Source organism: Nicotiana tabacum, chromosome 5 (assembly GCF_000715075.1).
Source record: "Nicotiana tabacum cultivar K326 chromosome 5, ASM71507v2, whole genome shotgun sequence".
Classification (NCBI taxonomy): Eukaryota; Viridiplantae; Streptophyta; class Magnoliopsida; order Solanales; family Solanaceae; genus Nicotiana; species Nicotiana tabacum.
The window spans coordinates 31,450,834-31,477,314 of NC_134084.1; the positions used below are offsets into that span (position 1 = coordinate 31,450,834).

At 40.8% G+C, this 26,481-nt stretch overlaps 1 protein-coding gene across 1 annotated transcript; it reads right to left on the reverse strand.

Moving 5' to 3' along the window:
• Window positions 1–13,039: 13,039 nt before the first annotated feature.
• On the reverse strand, window positions 13,040–24,631 carry LOC142180739 (uncharacterized). The gene is made up of 4 exons (XM_075252805.1): window positions 24,456–24,631; window positions 24,340–24,354; window positions 23,791–24,227; window positions 13,040–13,188 (listed from the first exon to the last, which is right to left on the reverse strand). Exons 1-4 carry the CDS (start codon window positions 24,629–24,631, stop codon window positions 13,040–13,042), a joined length of 777 nt encoding a protein of 258 aa, XP_075108906.1.
• Window positions 24,632–26,481: the final 1,850 nt, after the last annotated feature.

A 26,481-nucleotide genomic window follows, 5' to 3' on the forward strand; every position in this document is an offset into this window, starting at 1 on the left:
CGGGCAAATGTCAACGCCTGAGCCTCCATCCAACATTACCCGCTTGACATAATAGTCTTAGCATTTAACTGTTAGATGCAAAGCCTTGTTGTGTGCCACTCCTTCCGGGGGTAGATCGTTCTTGCTGAAAGAGATTTGGTTGACGGCGAAGAATCTATCTGTCATCCGCTCTAATTGCTCAACCGAGGTTTCAACTGGCACATATGCTTCATTCAGGGTCTTCAGTAAGATCTTTTGATGCTCGGCCGACCTCATCAATAATGATAGCATGGACACTTGCTCGGGGTACTTGCGCAGTTGATCTATCACTTCGTAATCCGGCATTTTCATTTGTTGGAAGAACACTTCCGCTTCTTCAACACTTACGGGCTTCTTTGGCGGGAAGCGCCTTTGTGTGGCGTTGTTCAGTTCTTGGGTATTTGAATACCTTCCAATGAAAGTATTTTCTGGAAGTTCTCCCATGACCTCTTTACCTTTGTACATTACCAAAGTCTTTTGATAATTCCACGGCACTGTGGACGGGTTGGTCATTGGCTTTTGTGGCGCGCGTCCGATAACCACTGGCTCATTCAGCCGAGGTGGTTGAATCGTCCTCCGGACCACATAGGCCCCTTTCGGCACGTACATAGGTTTTGTCTTTTTGATTGCGAAGTTCTGCATCTTCTCAGCTCGACCTCGTGGTATGTAAAGAACTCCATCCCCTACCGGTACCACTTTCTTCTCCACCTTCTTTTCAAGTTCTTTCTTTATAGCCTTGGCCTCCTCCCCCTTTCCTGGTTTCTGGTCTATTTCGGGCCTCTTCCCCATGTCGACAATGGCAATTATGGCTTTCAGAGCAGGGTCGAATTCCTTGTCTTCGCAAATCATTCCTATCAGCGGCCCATTATTGTGAGCAGGCAATGGATTGTTAGTCACATTTGGGATCTCTTCGTCCCTTAGCACTATTTTCCCTTGCTCTATCAAATTCTCGACCACTCTTTTCAACGACCAGCAATCATTTGTATCATGTCCCTCGGCCCCTGAATGATAGGCGCATCTGACTCCAACTTTGTAAGAAGGTGACGTCGGGTTTTGCCTTGTTTGAGGGATCGGTTGCAAGAAACCCAATTGGACTAGCTTAGGGAACAAAGTAGAGTATTGCTCACTGATGGGCGTGAAAGTCCGCCGTCGAGGTGGCTCCTGAGGGCGAAAGTTATTCTGCGGGGGTTGTGGGTTATAGTGGTTGCAGTAAGGAGGCTGATTTCTGGGAGGTGGAGCTGGTCCTCAGTTGGCTTGTTGTGGTGGATGGGCATAAGGTTGGGCATTCATGACCATATAAGGTTGATGAGCATATGCCAAATTGAAGTGGGGGAAATAGTGTTGTGGGGTTCTTTCCGGGAAACGGGGCCTGGGATGACGATACTCCCTTGCTTCCGAGGCTGCCATAGTTGTTTCTTCTTTCTTCTTCCCTCTGGTCATTCCTCCGGACCCGCTTTGGACGGCCTGGGAGGTTGCCCTTATGGCTGCTTGACTCAGAATCCTACCTGTTTTCAGACCATTTTCTACCATCTCTCCAATCTTGATCGCTTCCGCGAATGGCTTACCCATGGCTGACATCATGTTTTGGAAGTATCAGACTCTTGAGCCTGGAGAAAGGTAGTGACCATTTCCACTTCATCCATGGGAGGCTTTACTCTTGACGCCTGTTCGCGCCACTTAATAGCATATTCTCTAAAGCTTTCTGAAGGTTTCTTCTTCAAATTCGACAGAGAATTTCGGTCTGGCGCAATGTCGATGTTATACTGGAATTGTTTCACAAAATCTCTAGCGAGATCATCCCATATATGCCATCGGGACATTTCCTGGTCCATAAACCATTCCGAGGCTATCCCTACTAGACTTTCCCCAAAATATGCCATTAGCAGTTCTTCTTTTCCACCGGCTCCCCACAATTGGTTGCAGTATTTCTTAAGATGTGCAATAGGGTCACCGTGCCCATCGTATTTCTCGAACTTCGGGGTCTTGAAACCCGCTGGCAGGTGCACGTGAGGGAACATGCACAGGTCGGCGTAAGAGACGCTCTTCTGTCCGCTCAATCCTTGCATATTCTTCAAACTTTGTTCAAGGCTTCTCATTCTCTTGGCAATCTCATTTTGTTCTGCAATTCTGGGGTTCTGATCCTACCCGGGTGCAAGTTCGCACTGAGGCGGTAGAGGATTAGTGCTGGTAGCGAACCTAGTTGGTTCTATTGAGAACGATGGTGCTTCGAATGTAAAAGAGGATGAGTCAAAGCTTGGTTTGTACGTGGTAGGCTGTGCCGTAATCGGGCAAGGCGATGCAGTAAAGATGTTCATGCTTGCATCAGTGGATGACATTCGGGGATGAGGCTTAGAAGGCGATCCAGCAGAGAAGGCTGAGGTGGCTGGGTACCCGAATGGGGTAGCAGGATAATTTATGGGTACATTAGAAGTCCCACTTGACCTGAAGAATAATTCAGGGAATCCGGGGACGACACTTGGCGGCTCTTTCCCATTATTCCAATCGTCCAGCATTTCCAACATGCGGAGCCGTAGGATTCTATTTTCCTCCGCAGTTGCGGATTCAGGTGTGAGGACGGCTGAGATCGAGCTTTCCTCGGAAACAGGGATTGTTTGCAATGGAATTTCTGAAGACATTTCCACACTTCCTTTTGACCTGGTGAAGTAAGTGTGAGTACTGCTTCTGGTCCTAACAACAAGTAGTTGAACACTTCTCCTTGACCTCGTGAAGTATGAGTGCGAGGCCAGACTTTCACCAAACCAACCGTCTTTCCAAAAAACCCTGGAATACTCATCGACAAACGCACGGTTAATTTGCAGCAAATAACAGATAGTTAATCTCACGTTGGGCATGATGCACCTATACAGTTAAGTGGATTACTATATGTTTGCTACGAGAGCATGCGTCATTCCGACATTTTTCCTCTTATTAGTTTTTCCCCTTCTTTTTTTCTTTTTTTTTTCTTTTTTTTTGTTTTTCTTTTATTTTTTTTATTTTGCTGTAAAAGAAATGCGACCGGATCCGATGAGGATTGCCTACGTATCACGATGCCTACGTGAATCAGATCATTACGTAGTTCGAAAAATACAAATGAGCGTAAAAGAAGTAACCTCTTTATTGTTGAAATGGTCTATTACAAACTACATTTTGCAAAAGAAAAAGCGAACTTTGAAAATAAACCTAGACTCAAAATAGACTAAAAATCACCCTGATGGGAAAACAAGCAGAAGATGCTAAGATACAGATTTGACCTATGAGTGCATTATGGTTTTGAAAATTGGTGTCCGCGGGGCATCGTTCGGCCTCACCGCGGTCCTAGGCGTGAGATCCCTCTCAAGTTGCTCCAGCTCATGCATAGTCTGCTTGACATAACCCATTACTGCCGAGAGGACGGTAACGCTGGACATGTTCTCACATCGTAGACATCGTCTGGTGATGGCATGGGCAATGGCCTTGATCCTATCTCTGGTTTGCTTTTTCTCTACGAGTAGGCGTTTTATCTGATCGCTACATATCTTGAATACTTGAGCATCCTGTATATGCTGATGCTTCAGTCGCCGTACTTCCAACTTTATCTGGGCTATTGAGTCGTACCAGTATCTGCTCTCAATTTGGAAATCCTTGGCCTGATTAGCTGCTTTGATCTCAAGTGTAGCCATCTCTCTCTTCATTAGCAACAGTCTTCTCGTGGTCGCCTTCCAATTAATTCAGGTATCGGCGATGCTCATCTGCTCTTGTATCCCACTGTGCCCTGAGCTCTGCTATGACGTTTTCAGATTTCTCCAAACCATCTTGCCATTCCCTGATTTCACTTTTTAGCCTTTTTATCAGCTGCTCGTCTGATCGACGCCTTGGCTGTTTATCCGCATCCAACCTTATCTGTTTTATCTGGGCTCTGAGCATTTCGTTTTCCTGAATTAACCTGTTCCGCTCTCCCAGATTGGTAGCAACTTGTATGTTGTGCTCGTATGTCAAGCTTCCCACTTGTTACTTTAACCTGCTGATTTCGGCGCAATAGCCTCTTTCCTTCGCTAACCAATCCCACTGTCTTTGCGAAGATTCGGTGAAATTCCGGATGTGGGGTCTCTTAGCTGGCCTTTCATGCTCAAGTTCCCTTCTATACCATGCAAGGTAACCTGGCGCCGTCTCTCCTTTGGCTCGATCCCGCACGCAAGTATCTGATTTCAAATATTGACACTCACTCCAGATTTGGCGAATCTTCGCTTCTGGGAATTGTCCGTTAGGACTTATCTCAACTGCTTGAGTGCTAAGATCTTCCTCATGAGGTACTGTCTGGCATCTTCCGAACTGTCTCAAAACTCGGCAGGGTGCGTAAGGTTAAATGTTCTTAAGCCCCATCAGTAAGAAATGAGTTTTAGTTGCAGACATATATAGGATCTCATCTACAGGCAACCATCCCAACGTCCATTGTACTTGGCTGGCAGTAAGAGCTTGAAAGAACGAGGTCCATGCCAGGACTCCTTTGGGCAAACTAATCTCTTTGGTTCTCGTGTAAGATTCTTCTATGCAGGTCTTTTCCGGGGAACCATGGCTCAAAATCTCGGAATGATGGCAGAGGTGCTCGGTCATCCATATCTGTAGGAGCAAGTTACAACCTTCGAAGAAATCTCCCCCAGCTTTACAAGCTGTAAGAGCTCGAAAGATGTCAGATACCACCATAGACGCGAGAGTACTGTCACTTTGCGTGAGTAAAGTGCTGACGACCCCGGATATCTTCAAATCAATGTTTCCGTCTTTCCTTGGAAATACCAGAAGGCCCAGGAACATCATCATGAACGCTACCCGTCTATGCTTGTCCCACTTCTGACGAACTCCTTTGCTGCACAGTTTGTTGATTGGATTATTGAATCCCCCTCATGACCGTACCTATCATATATGAAGCATGGAGTACAAAATCCGGCTGCCAGATCCGGGTTGTGGACTGTTCTAGGTATCTTCAATAAATCTAGGAACCGATGTACCGTGACGACTCTTGGGGCGACCAAGTACTTTTCCCTCAAGGGAAGTTCAGTATTCCCGATGTATCCGGCCATTTCTTCCAAAGTCGGGGTGAGTTCAAAATCAGAGAAATGGAAAACATTGTGCGCCGGGTCCCAATAGGTAACCAAAGCTCTTATGATATCTCCCCGATGCTGGATTTCCAACAAACCCACAAGACCTTTCAGATATTTCTTAACCTCGTTTTGTCCTTCAACACCTAGATCATTCCACCATAGCCGTAACTTGACAGGGATTTTGGTCATTATTGAAAAATGTTCATTTTGCATCGTGCTCATCCTGCACATTTATTAAGGTGATTTTAACAAAAAAATGACCTGACTCAAAATATTTTACAGAGGGGATCAAGTTTTGAACACGGCCTTTAAACACTTCGGGGACGAAGATTTTAAGGCTGTGTGGGTCAACTGGACAAAAATGCTAAACAAGACCCAAAGGTGGCTGTTTATGCAAAGTCAGCCTTCCGGCGTCCCTTTTCGGAATCATTCGGCTATTTATGACAAAACAGCGTCACCTGACTTATTTATGACTCTTTTAAAATTTGACACATCTCTTATTTATTTATTTTTTTATAGATTTTGGCTATTTTAGCAAAATGGGGTTGAACCCGACGAGGGTTGCCTACGTATCTCACATCCGGTGAGAATCAAACCGGCGTAGTTCGGGCATACCGTAAATAGAAAAAATCAAATAAACCTAGAAATCAAGAATACGTATTTTTATTATATTTTTTCTTTTGCAAAGAGATAAAGACTAAAGAAAATATTATTATATTTTTTTAGGAAATATTTGAACTATTAGTCTGAATTTATAAAAGGGGTACTACGAAAGAGACAACATTTTTTTTTTGAATTATGAATTTCCGTTTTTTTTTTACTTTTAAATAAATACCTTTTTTTTTTTTGATTTTGGAAGTGATAAAAAAAAGAAAAATTTTTATATTTTTTTTTAATAACTCAAACTAAGAAGACAAATTTTGTTTTTATTCTTTTTTAGAAAAAATCCGGCGAGGTTTTGACACTACTTGGACATTGGGTTTATTTTTCCAAAATAAGTAATTATCTCCCTACGCTGCTATTTTCTTTTTCTTTTAGAAACCGGTCGGCATGCGGAACCGAAGCAAATAAATGCACAACACAGATAGGAATGCAGCATGATGGTCTTTTCATTTCAGGTTGCTATTCCTAGACGGACCCAACCCCTGTGTTGAGTCCCCTAAGTCAAATGCAACATGATGCAAATAAGCGTTCCTACTAGGGATCCAGCATGAAGTCAAGTTATTCTAGGTTCGTAACCTGGGTATTTGTTCTAGACTGTGTACCCGAGCGGACAACTCGAGTCGAGGAGGGGCTACGTACCGGGGACCCGCGAGATCGTCCGGCTTTGTAACTTGTCCGACCTCTTTCTTATTTCAGGTATTGACACTAACAGAATAGGGAGTCTCGACCAGCGAGCTTCTCCCCGGAGGTAAGAAGAGAAGGGTTTCGGCACAATTTATATACAGTTCAGATAATATCAAAGCGGTAAAAGACAACATTTAGCACGTTATGCAAAAACATGTAATAAAGATCAGATAATAAAGCCAAATATAACAATTATTCTAAGCTCGAATTCTTGAACCCTGAACCAGTGGTTCTGGGTTAATTGTTCCCCAGCAGAGTCGCCAGAGCTGTCACACCTCCTTTTTGCGCGCCCCGGCCCCGAAGGGTTAAATGCGCGAGGGGAGTTTTTCCAATTTAAGTGACAATATTCGAAATGGGATTATTTATTTAATTCAGAGTCGCCACTTGGGAAAAGTTTGGCTTTTGGTGTCCAAGGTCACCGGTTTATCTTGAATCCCAAATCGAGGAAATTTTTGACTTTTCCAAATGAAGTCTGCGAACCAGAAATTCTAAGTAAGGAATTCTGTTGACCCGAGGGAAGGTGTTAGGCAACCTCGAATCCCGTGGTTCTAGCACGGTCGCCTAAATTGTTATAATGGCTAAATATCTGATTTAAATACATGTTATGACCTACGTGCTTTTATTAAGTTTAAACCGCTTTTATCATTATCATTTATTTTTATAGAATTGCAACGTCGTGAAAATGCATCTCGAACCACGTCACAATCAATGCGCCCGTGATCGTCAACACATTTTGACTCCGTTGAGATTTGGATTTGGGTCACATCAATGTGCACCCGAATTTAAGAATATAATTTACTTAAACCGTGCCTAAAAAAAGGCGTTATTATTTTGAGGAAGTCCATGAAATTCACTAAACGGCCTGTCCTGAATTCTAAATATTTATTATGGTTAATTATTGAGGGCCCCACAATTTACGTTTTTATTTGGCGAGGCTCGTCTCATTATTTTAGAAGGAACATCCTAAAGCGACTACATTTCTAATGTGTTTATCTCTAAAAATAGAAGAAAAGATGCATGCTAATTCAATTATATGCTTTGGCCAAATCCAGATTTTGGTTAATCGTCTGATTAATTATTTACAGAGTGAAGAAACGTTGTACCTCATGAAACATGCTTTTAATTTGATAGAAGAATTATATACAAGATTGATGAAATGCTACGACTACTACAAGAGCTCCTTAACTTTAACTTATTTAGACAAGATTAATTAAAACCACTTATTAGAAGATGCGACTAATGATATTTGAAACTCATCCTATAAACTGCCTAATGAAGCTGAAACTCGAGAATCTGAAACTGTATTATCTTTAGCTAGATTTAAACGGCCATTTGCCCTTACATATTCAAAGCATGCTGACGGAGCGAGTTTAAGTTAACAATCGTGTTAAATAGCTGCACATTTCATGAATTGTATTTACATCTTGTATACTACTAAACGAGTCAAATGTCGCAGTTTTAGATTGGCATAAGCTTTAATTAAGTACAACCTTACTAATGTATCTCTATTAGGCTAACAGACTAGAAACTTACACATCTTAACAACATTTATATATATAAAAAAAATTCGTAGACAATGCAACAGATGATTATAACTCCGTCAGATCTTTCGATTCAACTTTCATTGCAACATCAGACAGATTCGAAATGTGTACCTGAGGAAATGCTTACAATGAAGAAAGCAGGGGAGTCAGTTGAGCAGCAGTGTAAACGAAACAGCAGTAACAGATGAACAACAGCAGGACAAATTCCCAGTGCAAAAATGCAATTTAGAGCCAATAAAAGATGGCAGAATGTAGCAAATTCCCAGCAATATGGAATCAGAATTTAACCAGAATGGATCCAGAACTGAACTGATACTACACACAACTAGTAATATCAAACAAGACTCAGGATAAATTAATATGGAACAGGCAAATCCAGACTAGTTGAGAATCAAGACAAAGATGAAAAATGCAGTTCCTTTTTTCTGTGTTAGGCCTCTCTCTATCTATTTCTGTCTGTGTGTTTTCAGACAACTCCCTTTTTCTGTTTTCTTATCAATCCCCCTTATATCAGTGTATTCCCCTCCCTTTATTATCAATGTCTATCTGTGTGTGTGTCTATGTGTGTATATGTATGTATTTTGCTCTCTCTTCCCAGATCTATCTGATGTCTCCTCTTATGTCTGTCTCCTTCTTTTATAAGCCTAAACCTCAGCTCTTTAACAGCCTGTTAGACCAAAAGAACACCCTCCCATGTGCTGCCCCTTTTCAGTTTCCACTTAGCTAATTAAGTATTAACCCCCATCACATTTCCTTGGCAGGCTTCACTTTTAGTAAGGTTTATTATTTCTGAAACTAAAGCAAAGTATGGGCAGCAGAATATATCTGACAGCATATGCTGTCAAACCATTTTTAAATCAAAAGCCCTTTATGCAGGAACCAGGCTGTGCACAAATGCACCTGTGGTGCACAAATGCACATGCTGTGCACAAGTGCACATGCCCTCCAATTCAGAACTTAAACAAAACATTCCTTTTACATTTCTGATTCAAATTAACAACTATAAGTAAACAAACTCAGTTCCTAATTGATTCAAACAAATGCTTAGCAGAAGTAAGTCGATTTGTTATTGTTCGGACAACTGAAACTAATTGACGACATATGTCGACTCGACTATATTAATCATAACATGTACAATCGTAGCCAAAATCAGACATTTAAAAGTATCAAGCACATGATTTGAATTGTACTGACTAAGCAGAATTGTACTCGAGGAATCAGTTAATCAGTTCAAATTTGACATTCAGCTAATTGCACAACACATACATACATACACATTATCAGAACAGTAGAAGAAGGACTCAATCAAACACCGAGGTTCAGGCAAGGTGGAAAGGACACAGTTGGTAAAATTCAAAAACACAAATTTCACAAAAACATGAACAGCCTTTTAAACAACACATGGACTAAAGAAAAATAAAGAGAAAACAAAACTTACCTTAAAACTTTGAAAGAAGGAACAGAAAATCAGCTTGTGTTTGAACAAACTCTTTTTAAGGTTGAACGGACTTTAATCGAAGTGTTTCTCAGATGAGAAACACTTCGATTAAGGTCCATTAGACCCTAACCTCTTGGCTTAACAGGCACGGACCAGGCTTGGGGTTTTTAGGTTTTGTGGAAGGTAGATTTGGAACTTGGGCTTCCAGGGTTAGATTCGGACCAAACCAAGCATGGTTTGGTCACGAGGGGGGTCCGGGGGTTGTCTGGTATGAATCTAGGGCAGATCGGTGTAGATCGAGTTTTGCTCGAATCTTCAAATGAAGATTCGAGGACCTGGAGGATGATTCGAACTAAACGGTCAACAGGTCCATGTTCAGGGGGGTGAGATGGTCCTATGGTGTTAAGGTGAAGGCCACCGGCGTTCATGCCGCCGACTTTCATGGTGAAGAATACAGGGGCGGCTTAGGGTTTGGAGGGGAATGGGATGAGGACGAAGGCGGGGTCTTGGATAGGGGGCAGGGTATGGTAGGGGGCTTATATATGGAATGGGTGGGTTGATCTCAGCCGTCGGATCAATCGAAATCAATGGCTTGGATCTGAAGATTTAGGATAAACGGTGTCGTTTCATCTAAAGGGGTTTTGGGTTGGTCCGGGTGGAAATGGGTCGGGTTCATCAATGGGTTATGGGGAAGTGATCTTGGTCGTTGATCAATCTGAGATCAACGGCCCAGATCAGACCAGGTTAAAACGGTGTCGTTTGGAAGCTCTGGGTATCAGCTGGTCTGGATCGGGGCAGGCTCACTCTCTGGGCTTGATTTGGGCCTCAAACTTAATAAAAATGAGCCCAAGCAGATTTTTTAAACAAATTCTGCATTCTCTTTTATATTTTCTTATATATATTTTTATTTTATTTTTTAAAACAAACCCAAGTAAATCAAATTAAAATTAAATAGACACTTAATACAAATATTTACACACATATCAAAATATTTGAAGCAGGTAAAATCAAACAAAACAAAAATCACGGACCAAGATGCCTATTTATGATTTTCTATTTAACAACCGGATTACGGTTTAAATTACGCATGACACATACATTTTTTGTATTTTGTTTTAATAAAATAAAATGGGCAAAAGTCATAAATACTTAACAAAGTGCCATGTAAAAATCCAAAAATTGTACAGCAGGACCAATTGTTATTATTTTTTATTTCTTTTGGAGCGATTGTCGCGCGAAACAAAAATCACGTGCTCACAACCAAAAGACAAGAACAATAAGCAATTTTAGTTCAATAGTGGTGAACCAGTGCAGGTCAGCCCCAGCAAAACATGTATCTACAATATATCTCTAGTTTATCTACAATTATGTACAGAATACCTACAAGTTATCTACAACATAACTACAGATTTATACACAATATATACAAATAAATCCAGCATATTGGCACAACTCTACAGATTTATGTAGATCTTATAACACACCTACATATCTTCTTAAACTGTCAAGCCATACTATCCAGTATGATTTAACATTTTTAATGAAAAAAATAGAACATGTTGAAGGTGCACTTGGTGAAGAAAATCATCCAGCACGTGTTGATTTATATACATATTTTGAAGGGGCAGTTGATGAAGAGAATGCAGGTATGAAATTGTATTCAGAGATATTTTCTTTATATTTTAATATTTTTACCATTCTATTAAGTTAGATATACATGGTGTTACAGAGAGGGAAGATATGCATGCACAATCTCCAATTCACGGAGTGACAGTAGCAACTCAAAGAGAACAGTAGAATCAGGAAGATGACAATGTAGGCGAAGAGGCAGAGTATGTGAATGTAGGTAATTTAGAAGACTCCGAAGGTGAGAAGAAGGAGGTTACGCTTGATAATTTCGAGCTACCTGATAACTTCTCCCAGTTGGTTAAGTTCGACAAGCTTATACAAGATGAAACAACACCCGTGCATCAAGGTAGAACAAGGCAGTCGGGAAAGCATGTCCGATCACCATTTCTCCCTTATACAGTTCTGGTGGCAGCACCTCGGTTGGACCTTAAATTTTTCACCTCAAGCACCCATTTACTAGTGTTATTGGTCAAAATGTAGACCCTAAGTTGTTGGATCAATTCCACAAGTGGTTATACCACGGTCTGCAACAATTTTATTTTAATTTCTATTTGTTTATATAGGAGGAAGGCTCCGTGTTCTATAAAGGACAACCAAATTAAGTCATGGTTGGATCTTGGAGTGGAAAAGGTTGACAAGAAGGAGTGGTTCTTTTCCCTGGCACACCCAGGACAAGTCCTCAATGACTCGGTAAGATTCAATGTATTTGATTTGTAGATAATTTGTACTTTGATTGTAGATGCTTTGTATTCTGATTGTAGATGAATTATAGTTATTTTGTAGTTTTGTTTAAATTATTTGAAGATAACTTGTAGTATAAATGCAATCTATTTTTGTTGTAGCACATTAATGTTATAATGTATTACTTGAGGAAAAGAGGCAAGTATGGCCCCCACAACAAGACCAGGTTTACTACAACAGATTGTTTGTTCAAGACTAGGATTGATCAAATCTATGAAAAGTTCCAAAATTCTCCTCAAGAAAAGAAGTCTTATGTTGTCAAACCCAATATATATTGGGGTATAGACTACTCGCAAATGTTGTATGGGATGAAGTTGATTATGTCATCATGCCCGTCAACATTGTAGAAAATTCCACTGGGTGTTGATTATTTTTGACATTGCATAAAGGAAATTTTATGCGTATGATTCCATGGTCTCTTCACGCAATCACCCTATTGTTGAATCTTGTGTCGACAAGTTTTTTGTTATTATCCCTTTGTATTTGTCATGCATCGGTTTTTATGGGAAGCGTAAAGACATCAACTTCAAGAATACAAAGGCATACATTGAGAAAGTTGTTACCAACCCTCTTAACATTCAATGGATCGTCGGAGAGATACTACAGCAAAAAGAAGGATCACTGTAACAAAAATCTTCTTTCTTTCTATACATTTAACCCTTTTTTCTGATGGTTTGGTAAATATTGACATTTTTTTATATTTTGTAGTGATTGTGGTGTATTTGTTGCTGCCTTTGCAGAGTATGTTAGTCTTGGAGAGTTATCAATTCCGGCAGAAGACCTTTCTGATATTGACCAACACCGTAGACGCTATGGAACTCTACTTTGAGACTATGCTAGAAAGAAGCAGGAGCATGGGGCAATTAGTGATAGTGAAGTGACAGGCAAATTGGCAAGGAGAAAAGGTGCACCAGCTTTGAATGAGAAAATACGAGTCCAGAGGAAGAAGAAGTAGTTGTAATGTTTTGTATGGAACATGTAGTACAATTGTTTAGTTGATGCTAATTTAGAAGAAAGATGGTAGACAAGTTTTTGAACAATTTTTGTTGTTTTAATTGTAGCAGACTTGCGCTACAATTATAGTAGCCTTAGTTTTTTTTTCTTATCCAGTATAGTAGTTCAAATGGAAACATTCTGTTAGTTTTATATCTATTAATTGTAGATATTCTATCTATTAGTTGTAGATACTCTGCAAAGTTGTAGATACTCTGTAAATATCTAGTTGTAGATACTCTGCAAAGTTGTATCTATATATTGTAGATACTCTCATTCCGATCTGAAACAACACACATATTTGGTCTTTCACCATATGCGTGTTTGAATTGCTCAAAAAACCACTTCCATGATGCGTCATTCTCTGAATCAACAACATCATATGCCAATGGTAATATGGTACCTACATTATATGACAAAAAGCAATTAATTGGCTGCAGGAAAAATGCAGAAGAAGACATATATATACAAACTACAACTTTTCTATAATAAATCTGCAAGTACTACAAAAAACATATAAGCTACAATATTTCTACAATAAAACTTCAATACCTGTTGCATCCATTGTACCTGTTAGCATTATTCCCCTGTATGCTGGCTTTATGTCACGACCCTAACCCGGACCCGGTCGTGATGTCGCCTCTCGTGAAGACAAGACCAGTCGTCACTTCCCATTTTCCAATTATTAACAGTTAAGCATTTAAGAAATGGTCTAAACATGATAAAATAAATCAGAAAATAACAACGATAACATAAATACGCGGAAGAACACCCATGCACAACCCTAACCGGGGTGTCACTAGTCATGAGCATCTATAAGTCATAATACAATTTCGGTAAATCCATAACTAGTACAACTGTCTGAAAGGAAATAGGAGCGATAAAGGAGTAGAGACACGGGGCTGCAGATGTCAATAGCTACCTAGTAATCTCTGAAAGCCCGCCTAAAGCTGAAGGAATCAGCACTCGGGAGCAGAACCAGCCACGCCTGAATCTGCGCACAGGGTGCAAGGAGTAAGTGAGTACTCCAACTCAGTGAGTAACAAATGTAAATAACGATTGAAAGTAAGAAAACACGTAAGGCACAAGGCATTCTATAATGAAACAGTAAAACCATTTAAAACCAGTAAAACAGTGGAAAGTCAAGTAAAATCCTCTTTCAACACATAAACAAGAAATTGACAGGTAATTAAGGTAAAGTAAACAAATAGAAGTTCACCCATCGGGCAACATCTCAGAATAATAACAACCCCTCGAACTCAATCTCACATCACAATGGGTACCCGCACTCACTGGGGTGTGCAGACTCCTGGAGGGGCCTCTTACGGCCCAAGCGCAATAACAAGCCATCTCGTGGCATAAAACTAGGCCCTCGGCCCTATATCAATCAAGCCACCTCGTGGCATGCATATCTCAGGCCCTAGGCCTCAAATCAGTATCAGTGTTTCCTCACATCATAAGCCCTCAGCCTTACTCAGTCAAAAATCCTCACAAGCCCCTCGGGCAATAGTAAAACAATGTCTCTCAGCCCAAACATCATTTGAAATGTCATTTAAGTATGAAAACTGAGTAAACATGGCTGAGCAGTAAAATAGTGGAAAATAACATGACTGAGTTCAAGTATAAAGTTAAAGTAGTGAGGAAATATCAATAAAAATTCCCGAAGGATTCAAATAGTTGGCACTAGGCCCAAATATGGCATTCAGCCCAAATAATGATGATAGCAAATAGTTTTTAATCAAACACGCAGTAAAATCATCAATCGGGACGTACCAAGTCACAATCCCCAATAGTGCACGACCCCACGCTCGTTATCAAGCGTGTGCCTCACCTCAGTATAGCACTACGATATGCAATCCAGGATTTCAAACCCTCAGAACATCATTTACAATCATTACTCACCTCGAACCAGCTAAATCTCTAGCTCGCGACGCCTTTTCCCCTCGAATCGGCCTCCACTCGCGTCGAATCTATCCAAAATCAGAACGAGTACGTCAAAATATGCTAAGGGAATGAATCCCAAGCGAAAACAATCAATAAAGGGCACAAATCCCGAAATTACCAAAACCCGCCCCCCGGGACCACGTCTCTAAATTCAGAAATTTTTACACCAATAGATTCCTTATCTTCCCACGAGTTCATACATACCAAGAACATCAAAATTCATCCACAATTGACCCTTCAAATCCCAAATATTTGGTCTCCAATTTCAAGCCCTAGTTCTTCAATTTTAGGATTAGATTCCATGATTTTCTAGGTGAAATTCACATAATAATCGAGTTTTTAGTCTAAGAATCTTACCTCCAAGTGATTCCCCTCAAACCCCTCTTCAATCTCTTTCAAAAATCTCCAAAAACGACCAACTATGGAGGAAATGAGCCCCAAAATCGCGGACAAGACGAGTTAAAAACATTTTTCCCAGGCCTTAATTTCCTTCTTCGCGAACGCGGTCAATGCCTCGCGTTCGTGAAGCACAAAATAATGTTGACCATAATCCTCTTACGCGAATGCGATATAACCTACGTGAACGCGATGCTTTTCCCAGATGAACCTTCACGAACGCGATGGGTTATTTTCCACTTAAGCTTGACCTTTCAATTCCTTTTATGCGAACGTGACTACACGCCCGCGAACGCGATGCACAACCTCGCAGCCCTTCGCGAATGCATCACCTGCTTTGCGAACGCAAAGGCTAAACTTCCACCTCCCTCAGCAGACTCTTCGCGAATGCGAGGGTCCTCTCGCGAATGCGAAGACCAAAATGTCTGCAACTACTGGAACTCAAAATCTACAATTTTTCACACTTTAAAATGATCCGGTTGACCACCCGAAACTCACCCGAGGCCCCCCGATACCTCAACCAAAGGCACCAATATATCCTAAAACCTTATTCAAACTTGTTTCAATCATCAAAACACCTCGAACAACATCAAATCACCCAAAACACATCGGATTCAAGCCTAAGTTTCTAAAATCTTCCAAATTACGCTTTTGATAAAAAACCCAACCAAACCATGCCCGAATGACCTGAAATTTTGCACACACATCCCAAATGACACAACGGAACTACTGCAACTCTCGGAATTCCATTTCGATCCCTATATCAAAATCTCGCCTACTATCACGACCCGGAATTCCCACCCTCGGGAGTTGTGATGGCGCCTACTAATGTGAGTTAGGCAAGCCAACCCTTAACTATCTACTACTTTTTTCATATTACTTCTTTTAAAACAAGCATAGGGCGACAATATAAATAAAGCGGAAGTTAGGAAATGGGCGGAAGTCAACATTTATAAAGCTTAGAGCTACGTCTATTACCACTTTTAAACTTCAATACCCTAAAATCTGGTGTCACAGTACCACAGACTGTCTAAGAGTCACTACATACAAAGTCTAAAGAAAAGACATAGTACTATTCCTGAGCAAGAGATAAAGGAAACGAGAAATTGAGATAGAGGGAGACGCCACGACCCGCGAATGTCTGCAGGTCTACCTTGGGTCTCCAAATGGACTGAAGGAAGCCCTCCAACTACTGTCCGAAAGCTGCTCCGGGATCTGCACACAGTGCAGAGTGTAGTATCAGCACAATTGACCCCATGTGCTGGTAAGTGCCTGGCCTAACCCCATCGAAGTAGTGACGAGGCTAGGACTAGACTCCAGATAAACCTGTGCAGTTATATAATATATGGCGGAAACGTAAACAGATAATAAACAATTAAAGCTGGGGAAGGGGAACATGCTTCGGGGGTAGCTGACAAAGCAAAATAACAAGAGATAACAAGGAAGCTAACAATATAACTTCTAACACAGATAAAGAAAAGTGAAGACAACTTTCACTTTCAGTTTCCATCTTGTTGCAGACGTGCAACCCGATCCCATTTCTCATATCTTGTGGTAGGCGTACCACCCGCTCCCATTTTATAATATCTTGTGTTAGGTGTACCACCCGCTCCCATTTCATAATATCTTGTGGTAGGCGTACCACTCGCTCCCATTTCATAATTCTTGTGGTAGGCGTACCACCTGCTCCCATTTCATAATATCTTGTGGTAGGCGTACCACCCGCTCCCATTTCATAATATCACGTGGTAGGCGGACCACCCGCCCCCATTTCATAATATATCGTGGTAGGCGTACCACCCGCCCCCATTTTATAATATCTTGCAATTTCAAGAAATCTCGGCAAGGGAAAATAATCAATATAATGACTTCCCGGCAAGAGAACACAACAATGTAAAAATTTTCTCGGCAAGGGAACAACAATATTGAAATAGTCATCCCGACAAAGGAGAATCAGCTATAACGAATATCAACTTAGCTTGTACTCAGTTCAATTATTGAAAATGCTCAATCATAGAAGATCATTAAGTAAAGCTCCCAAGTGTCATTTAAGAATACACCAACTTTCAATTTAAGGCTCACGGTCATGTTTGACACCAACGTATAGATACTCGTCACCATGCCTATACGTCGTACTCAGCAAGAAGCAAGTAGTAAATATGACTCAACTCCTAATCCCTCAAGCTAAGGTTAGACCAAACACTTACCTCGATGTCTTGAACACCACTCAAGTCTCAATTATAACTTTACCCCTCGATTCAACCACCAATCCGCTCGAATTTAGTCACAAGTAACTTAATTACATCAATAAGTGCTAAATGAGTCAACCCCAATGCATGAAAATGATTTTTCTAAAGTTTTACCCAAAAGTCAAAAATTACCCCCGGGCCCACGTGGTCGAAACCCGAGGTTCGGACCAAAACTCGATTACCTATTCCCCCACGAATCCAAATATATAATTTGTTTTGAAATCAGATCTCAAATTGAGGTCCAAATCCCCAATTTTAGAAAAACCTAGGTTCTACCCAAAACACCCAATTTTCCCCATGAAAATCTTTGATTTGAAGTTGAAATCATGTTAAAAGATGTTAAGGAGTGAAGAAAATGAGTTAGAAATCACTTACCAACGTTTTGGAGAAGAAAGGTTGTTTGAAAAATAGTCTCTTATGTTTTTGGGGTTTTGAAAAGTGAAAAATAACTGAAATTACCGTTTGTTTATACCCCTCTCAGACCCCCTATGCGGACCGCACCAAATGGACCGCGACCGCACAAGCCTCCCTGAAGACCTGCAGTTCAGCACCCTGTGCGGACCGCACAAAGGCGATTGCAGCCGCACAACCTCCACCGCGCTCCGCACAAAGGCGACCGCGACCGCGCTAGCCCCTCCGTGGTCACACGCGATTTCTCGCGGACCGCACTAAAGGGTTCAGAGACCTGTAACTTCCTGAACCTGCAACATCTGACTTTCTAAGCCTAAGGCATCCCGGAACCTACTCGAAACTCACCCGAGACCTCGAAACTCCAACCCAAGTATAGACACAAACTCAAAACATCCTACGAACATATTCGTGTAATCAAATTACCAAAATAACATCACGAGCATCGAATTAAACCTCGAAATCAATGAAATTTCTCAAAACTCTTTTAAACATCAAATTTCTCAATTAAGGTTCGGATCGCGTCAAACGACGTCCGTTTTTAGCCAAATTTCACAGGAATGACTCAAATCATATATAAGACCTGTACCGGACGCCGGAACCAAAATACGAACCCGATACCATCACCTTTTATTCAGTTTTCATTTCAAATTTCCTTAAAAATATTTCTGAAAACAATTTCACTTTAAAATTTATTTCTCGGGCTCGGGACCTTGGAATTCGATTTCGGGCATACGCCCAAGTCCCATATTTTCCTACGGACCCTCCGGGACCATCAAATCACGGGTCCAAGTCCGTTTACCCAAAACATTGACCGAAGTCAAATTAGCTCATTTTATAACCAAATTTTATTATTTTTCATAGAACTTCATATTTAATCTTTCTGGCTTCGTGTCCGGACTATGCACGCAACTCGAGGTGGTTCTATATGAGGTTTTCAAGGCCTCAGAGACACATAAATCAACTGAAAGCAAGTGATGGCCCATTGGGTCGTCACATTCTCCACCTCTAAAACAATTATTCGTCCTCGAACGGACAAAAGAAGGAAGTACCTGAGTCGGGGAAAAGATGAGGATAACGGCTACACATATTGGACTCGGACTCCCAGGTCGATGCCTCAGGAGGCTGACCTCTCCACTGAACACGAACAGAAGGAAAATTCTTCGATCTCAATTGACGGACCTGCCGGTCTAGAATAGCCACCGGCTCCTCCTCATAAGACAAGTCCTTGTCCAACTGGACAGTGCTGTAATCTAACACGTGGGATGGATCGCCGTGATACTTCCGAAGCATGGACACATAAAATACTGGATGTACGACTGATAAGCTAGGCGACAATGCAAGTCTATAAGCCACCTCTCCCACTTGATCAAGAATCTCAAATGGACCAATGAACCTAGGGATAAGCTTGCCCTTCTTCCCGAATCTCATCACGCCCTTCATAGACGACACTCGGAGAAATATCCGCTCACCAACCATAAAAGCCACATCTCGAACCTTGTGGTCTGCATAACTCTTTTGCCTGGACTGAGCCGTACGAAACCTATTATGAATGATCCTGACCTTGTCCAAGGTCTCCTGAACCAGATCTGTACCCAAAAATCGAGCCTCCCCCGGCTCAAACCATCCAACCGGAGATCGACATCGCCTACCATACAAAGCCTCATAAGGAGCCATCTGGATACTCGACTGGTAGCTATTATTGTAGGCAAACTCTGCTAAAGGCAAAAACTGATCCCACGAGCCTCCAAAGTCAATGACACAGGCTCGAAGCATATCTTCCAAAATCTAAATAGTCCGTTCGGACTGCCTGCCCGTCTGAGGATGAAATGCTGTAATCAACTCAATCTAAGTGCCCAACTCTCGCTAAACTGCTCTACAGAAACGTGAGGTAAACTGCGTACCTCGGTCCAAAATGATAGATACAGGTATATAGAACCTCATGTTCCTAGATACAGGTTTACGTGAGGTAAACTGTGTACCTCATGTCCAAAATCGACCCCATTGGTCTCAACAATGCCCATGTTCCTAAGAACCTCATGACAGCTATATAGAAAATCATGGGGATCCTCAAAAGAAGCACTGCTGAAAGTAGTGGTGAAGAGCTTGGTGAACTTATCTAGCCTCCACAAAGCATCGACAGACATCGTCGCTCCATCATCGATCTGAGCTGTGACACCCAGCTGAACTGCTCCAACTGGCTGAACCGTTGGAGTCTGAATCGGTGGAGCTACCTGCTCCGGAGTGCGTGTAGCAGGAGTCTGAGCCCATCCTCTAGCCTGAGAGATGGCTGGTGCTACAGGAAGCAAGCCTTCCCGAGTGACACTCTCCATGAGGCCCACTAATCGGACCAGAGAATCCTGATGAACTAGGGTAGTAATAAACCTCTCTAGGACCTGAGCTGGGCCCACCAAAACTACTGGGGCCGGAACCTCCTCCTCAAAATCAACCTGAGGCTCCGCCACTAGTGTTGCTACTCGGGGTTGAACTCTGCCCCTACCTTGGCCTCTAGCACGACCTTGCCCTCGCCCTCTGCCCCTAGTGGAAGCAGCTATTGGGGGCTCGGGCTGCTGAGCAGTAGATGAGGAAGCACGTGTTCTCGCCATCTGCGAAAGAATGGAGTAGAAATTCAATTAGTATTGGGAAATAGAACCGCACGATAAGAAAGAACAAATGTGAAGTTTTCCTAACTCTGTAGCCTCTGGGGGATAAATACAGACGTCTCCGTACCGATCCCTCAGATTCTACTAAGTTTGTCTGTGAACTGTGAGACTCATGTAACCTAGAGCTCTGATACCAACTTGTCACGACCTGGAATTCCCACCCTCGGGAGTCGTGATGGCGCCTACTAATATGAGCTAGGCAAGCCAACCCTTAACTATCTACTACCTTTTCATATTACTTCTTTTAAAACAAACATAAGGCGACAATATAAATAAAGCGGAAGTTAGGAAATAGGCGGAATTCAACATTTATAAAGCTTAGAGCTACGTCTATTACCACTTTTAAATTTCAATACCCCAAAATCTGGTGTCACAGTACCACAGGCTGTCTAAGAGTCACTACATACAATGTCTGAAGAAAATACATAGTACTGTTCCTGAGCAAGAGATAAAGGAAACAAGAAATAGAGATAGAGGGAGACGTCAGGGCCCGCGAACGTCTGCAGGTCTACCTTGGGTCTTCGGATGGACTGAAGGAAGCCCTCAAACTACTGTCTGAAAGCTGCTCCGGGATCTGCACACAGTGCAGAGTGTAGTATCATCACAACCGACCCCATGTGCTGGTAAGTGCCTGGCCTAACCCCGGTGAAGTAGTGACGAGGCTAGGACTAGACTCCAGATAAACCTGTGTAGTTATATAATATATGGCGGAAACGTAAACAGATAATAAACAATTAAAGCTGGGGAAGGGGAACATGCTTCGGGGGTAGCTGACAAAGCAAAATAACAAGAGATAACAAGGAAGCTAACAATATAACTTCTAACATAGATAAAGAAAAGTAAAGACAACTTTCACTTTCAATTTCCATCTTGTTGCAGGCATGCAACCCGATCCCATTTCTCATATCTTGTGGTAGGCGTACCACCCGCTCCCATTTCATAATATCTTGTGATAGGCGTACCACTCGCTCCCATTTTATAATATCTTGTGGTAGACGTACCACCCGCTCCCATTTCATAATATCTTGTGGTAGGCGTACCACCCGCTCCCATTTCATAATATCTTATGGTAGGCGTACCACCCGCTCCCATTTCATACTATCTTGCAATTTCAAGGAATCCCGGCAAGGGAAAATAATCAATTAAATGACTTCCCGGCAAGGGAACACAACAATGTAATAATTTTCCCGGCAAAGGAACAACAATATTGAAATAGTCATCCCAGCAAGGGAGAATCAGCTATAACCAATCTCAACTTAGCTTGTACTCAGTTCAATTATTGAAAATGCTCAATCAAAGAAGATCATTAAGTAAAGCACCCAAGTGTCATTTAAGAATACAACAACTTTCAATTTAAGACTCACGGTCATGGTTGACACAAACGTATAGATACTCATCACCATGCCTATATGTCGTACTCAACAAGAAGCAAGTAGAAAATATGACTCAACTCCTAATCCCTCAAGCTAGGGCTAGACCAAACACTTACATCGATGCCTTGAATACCACTCAAGTCTCCATTATAGCTTTACCCCTCGATTCCACCACTAATCCGCTCGAATCTAGTCACAAGTTACCTAATTACATCAATAAATGCTAAATAAATCAACCCCAATGCATGAAAATGAGTTTTCTAAAGTTTTACCCAAAAGTCAAAAATCACCCCCGGGCCCACGTGGTCGAAACCCGAGGTTCGAACCAAAACCCGATTACCCATTCCCCCACGAATCCAAATATATAATTTGTTTTGAAATCGGACCTCAAATTGAGGTCCAAATCCCCAATTTTAGAAAAACTTAGGTTCTACCCAAAACACCCAATTTCCCCCATGAAAATCTTTGATTTGAAGTTGAAATCATGTTAAAAGATGTTAAGGAGTGAATAAAATGAGTTATAAATCACTTACCAACGTTTTGGAGAAGAAAGGTTGTTCGAAAAATTGCCTCTTATATTTTTGGGGTTTTGAAAAGTGAAAAATAACTGAAATTCCCGTTTATTTATACCCCTCTCAGACCCCCTGTGCGGACCGCATCAAATAGACCGCGGCTGCACAGGCCTCCCTGATGACCTGCAGTTCAGCACCCTGTGTAGACCGCAGAAAGGCGATTGCGGCCGCATAGCCTCCACCACGCTCCGCACAAAGGCGACCGCGGCCGCGCTGGCCCGTCCGCGGTCGCATGCAATTTCTCGCGGACACTAAAGGGTTCAGAGACCTGCAATTTCCTGGACCTGCAACATCTGACTTTCTAAGCCTAAGGCATCCCAGAACCTACTCGAAACTCACCCGAGCACTCGAAATTCCAACCCAAGTATACACACCCTCAAAATATCCTACGGACATATTCGTGTAATCAAATTACCAAAATAACATCACGAGCTTCGAATTAAACCTTGAGATCAATGAAATTTCTCAAAACTCTTTTAAACATCAAATTTCTCAATTAAGGTCCGGATCGCGTCAAACGACGTCCATTTTTAACCAAATTTCACAGGAATGACTCAAATCATATATAAGACTTGTACCGGGCACCAGAACCAAAATACGGGCCCGATACTATCACCTTCTAATTAGTTTTCATTTTAAATTTCCTTAAACAAATTTCTGAAAACAATTTCACTTAAAAATTCATTTCTCGGGTTTGGGACCTCGGAATTCGATTCCGGGCATACGCCCAAGTCCCATATTTTCCTACGGACCATCCGGGACCGTCAAATCACGGGTCCGGGTCCGTTTACCCAAAACGTTGACCGAAGTCAAATTAGCTCATTTTATAACCAAATTTTATTATTTTTCAAAGAATTTCATATTTAAGCTTTCCGGCTACGCGCTCGGATTGCGCATGCAACTCGAGGTGAATCTAAATGAGGTTTTCAAGGCCTTGGAGACACAGAAATCAACTGAAAGCAAGTGATGACCCCTTGGGTCGTCACACCTATCGACCGAAATCGCCAAAATATCAACTTCACCAATTCAAACCTAAACCTACTCCGAACCTCCAAAGCTCATTCCGTTCACACTCCTAAGTCACAAATCATCTCCCGAAGCTAACCGAACCATCGGTATTCACTTTCGGGCCTTCTAACACATAAGTCAACATCCGGTTGACTTTTCTAACTTAAGATCCCTCAAAAGAGACTAAGTGTCTCAAACCTTACCTAATTCCTTTCGGATTCGATCCGACCAACCCGACATCACATAACTCGGATAAACAAAGCATAAAGAAGCAGAAAAGGGGAAAGCGGAGTGGTAACTCATGAAACGACTGGCCGAATTATCACACTTTAAGAAGGTCCCATCAACTACTACAACTGGCCTACAGTATTCCCAACCACTAATTGACGTACAAATCGCAACAAATACATACAAAAAGCAGTCATCATCCGTCTTCTTTAATTTAACTACAGACCCCGGATAAGTCTTCTCTAAAATATACAAATAACTAGGCAATTTGCTGTAGGAGTCAGCAGGATGACCTCTCAAAAACTGTAAAGCATTTTCCTTTGCTCTCCAAGCTTGCATGTAGGTTAGATTCACGCCGTGTTCAGACAACATGTCAAATTGTATGTCTTTTGGTGTGTAAATTGTCTTAGGATCAGAATATTTTGGAATAACCATGCTACCAACTACCATGGCAGTAGGTTTGCATTGTATGAATGTATTGTCCATTAAAGAGCATGTGTGTTGGCTGTTGAAATCTCTGACCTTGAACATTGCAGAATCATTTATGCTAGTTGCCTTGAAGTGCCATGTACAACTTTCACCAACACATATCAGCCAGTAGCTACAAAGTAAATACAATTTAAGCACTGGTTTAAAATGTAGATTTAAAAAGAAAAAAAAAATTGTTTTAGCTTAAACGATCACATTATACAATCTATATACAACATAACTACAATTCATCTACAATTCTGATAAACATTATCACAAGAAAAAACTGAAGAAGTAAAAAATTACAAATAAACTACAAAATTAAAAAAATAATGATCTTTGACCATTCATATGTTAATACCTTCTAGCACTAGATATTTTAACCCTGAATTGGAACTTGTGCATGACAGAATAGTGCTTCATTGCAGTTGCAATTATTTTCTTGTCTTGGTATACTTGTCCTACTTCAATAGAACTTGGTGTACTATCTGTTATTATTATACTTTCATATTCCTCTATAACGGGAGATGTTGGCATATCAAGTAACTTTAGTGTTCCAGACGAACTTGCATGAAAATAAATATAAATACTGTTATGAATAGTTTGTAGAAATTTTGTAGATAATTTGTAGAAAGGTTGAAATTCTGTATTTCATATTAATTTTTCAAATGATATGTAGATTTATTGTAGAATAAATGTGTAGAAATTTTGTAGATATTATGAAAATCCATACTGATATATATTTACTCTGACATGTAGTTTATTTGTAGATAAAATGTAGATAAAGTGTAGTACATTGACATACAACCAGAATTTGATAGAAAAATTAACATCACACACCTGCAGCTGTGTTCTCATTGGTGATACTCAATTCCATATTGAAATCGCGAACAGTTATACATAGCGGATATGATCCTAAATTTTTGTTTTCTTTTTTCGTCTCCATGTATACACGAACACCTATATCGTTCCTAATTTTCATTGGAGGACAATGCTCGTTGACAATGTATTTGATTTCTATAATTTTTTCGGATGTATCGATCATTAATTGCTGTACTATTGTAGAAATCAATAGACTATAACTCGCATCCTCATCGACTACAATGCCATCGACCTAAAATTCTCTAAATCTGCCATAGCTATCCCAATTCCCATTCAGTTATAGCTTAATTGAGATTTTCGACATAATTGTGTTTGTTGCAGAAGTATTGTAAAAGATTTAGTCGTTTTTGATTTGTGAGATCAGAAAAAAGGTTGAAATAGAGTATATCGCAAAAACAGAGTATGGAAAATTTCAAATGAAATCGACGATAATTATGAATGTGCGTGATTTGCGTTATAAAAGATCTGGAAGAATATTTAATTCCCCAATTTTAGCGCGCCTAAATAAGAAAACCTACAACTACAATGATTCCTTATTTAATGAATTGTCTATATTTCGTAGAAATACCATTAGTATGGTGGGTAATATGCAAACTATGAACATATTTGGTAATATAGTTTCCTATATAGTATAGGACCGAAAATTTTCCAACTAAAAATACCCTTAGGTTGACAGATCCCTATTGGGATTAGTACAAAAACTCGAATTGCTGGTATGAAAAATGTGTTGATCACTCTACAATTTTATTTTTCTTTATTTAATTTTTTGTTTTATCTTCCTTCATTGCTTTTTATTATTGTTGTTTGTAAGGTTGTTTGAATAGCCCTGAACTTTTCAAATGTTACTATAAAAAAGGAAATGAAAAAATAAGGATTCCTCCATCCTTACTAAAGTGAATAAGAATGCAAATAGCAAAATCTATCCCTAACACACAACTGAAAAATGCGCCTATAGCAACAGCCGAAAAATCGTTGCAACAGACAGGTGAACCGTTGCCATAGAGTTATTGGAACGGCTTGGCGACCGTTACATACGCTACCAAGCGAATAGGTCTAGAGTAATGGTTTTTGCAACGATTATCCAAACCGTTGCTGGAGGGTTATCTATTGCAACGGTTTTTCCTTTGCCTGAAGCAACGAGCATTTCTTTCCAGTTGCAACGGTTAAAAACCGTTACCATAGCGTTTACAGCAACGGTTGGCAGCCGTTACCATACAATTTATTGCAACGATTATGTAAACTATTGCAACGTTTATTTACAGATATTCTAACGGTTTTATTACACTACTGTAACAGTTTTATTTCTTTTGCAACGATTTTAACTACCTATTGTATAAGGTTTTCGCACATTTTGTAACGATTTGTAAGACCTATTGGAACGGTTTACAAGACCTATTGGAATGGTTCTAACTACCTATTGTATCAGTTTGTCACATATTTTGGAATGATTTGTAAGACCTATTTGAACGGTTTGCAAGACCTATTGGAACGGTTCTATTAGACTC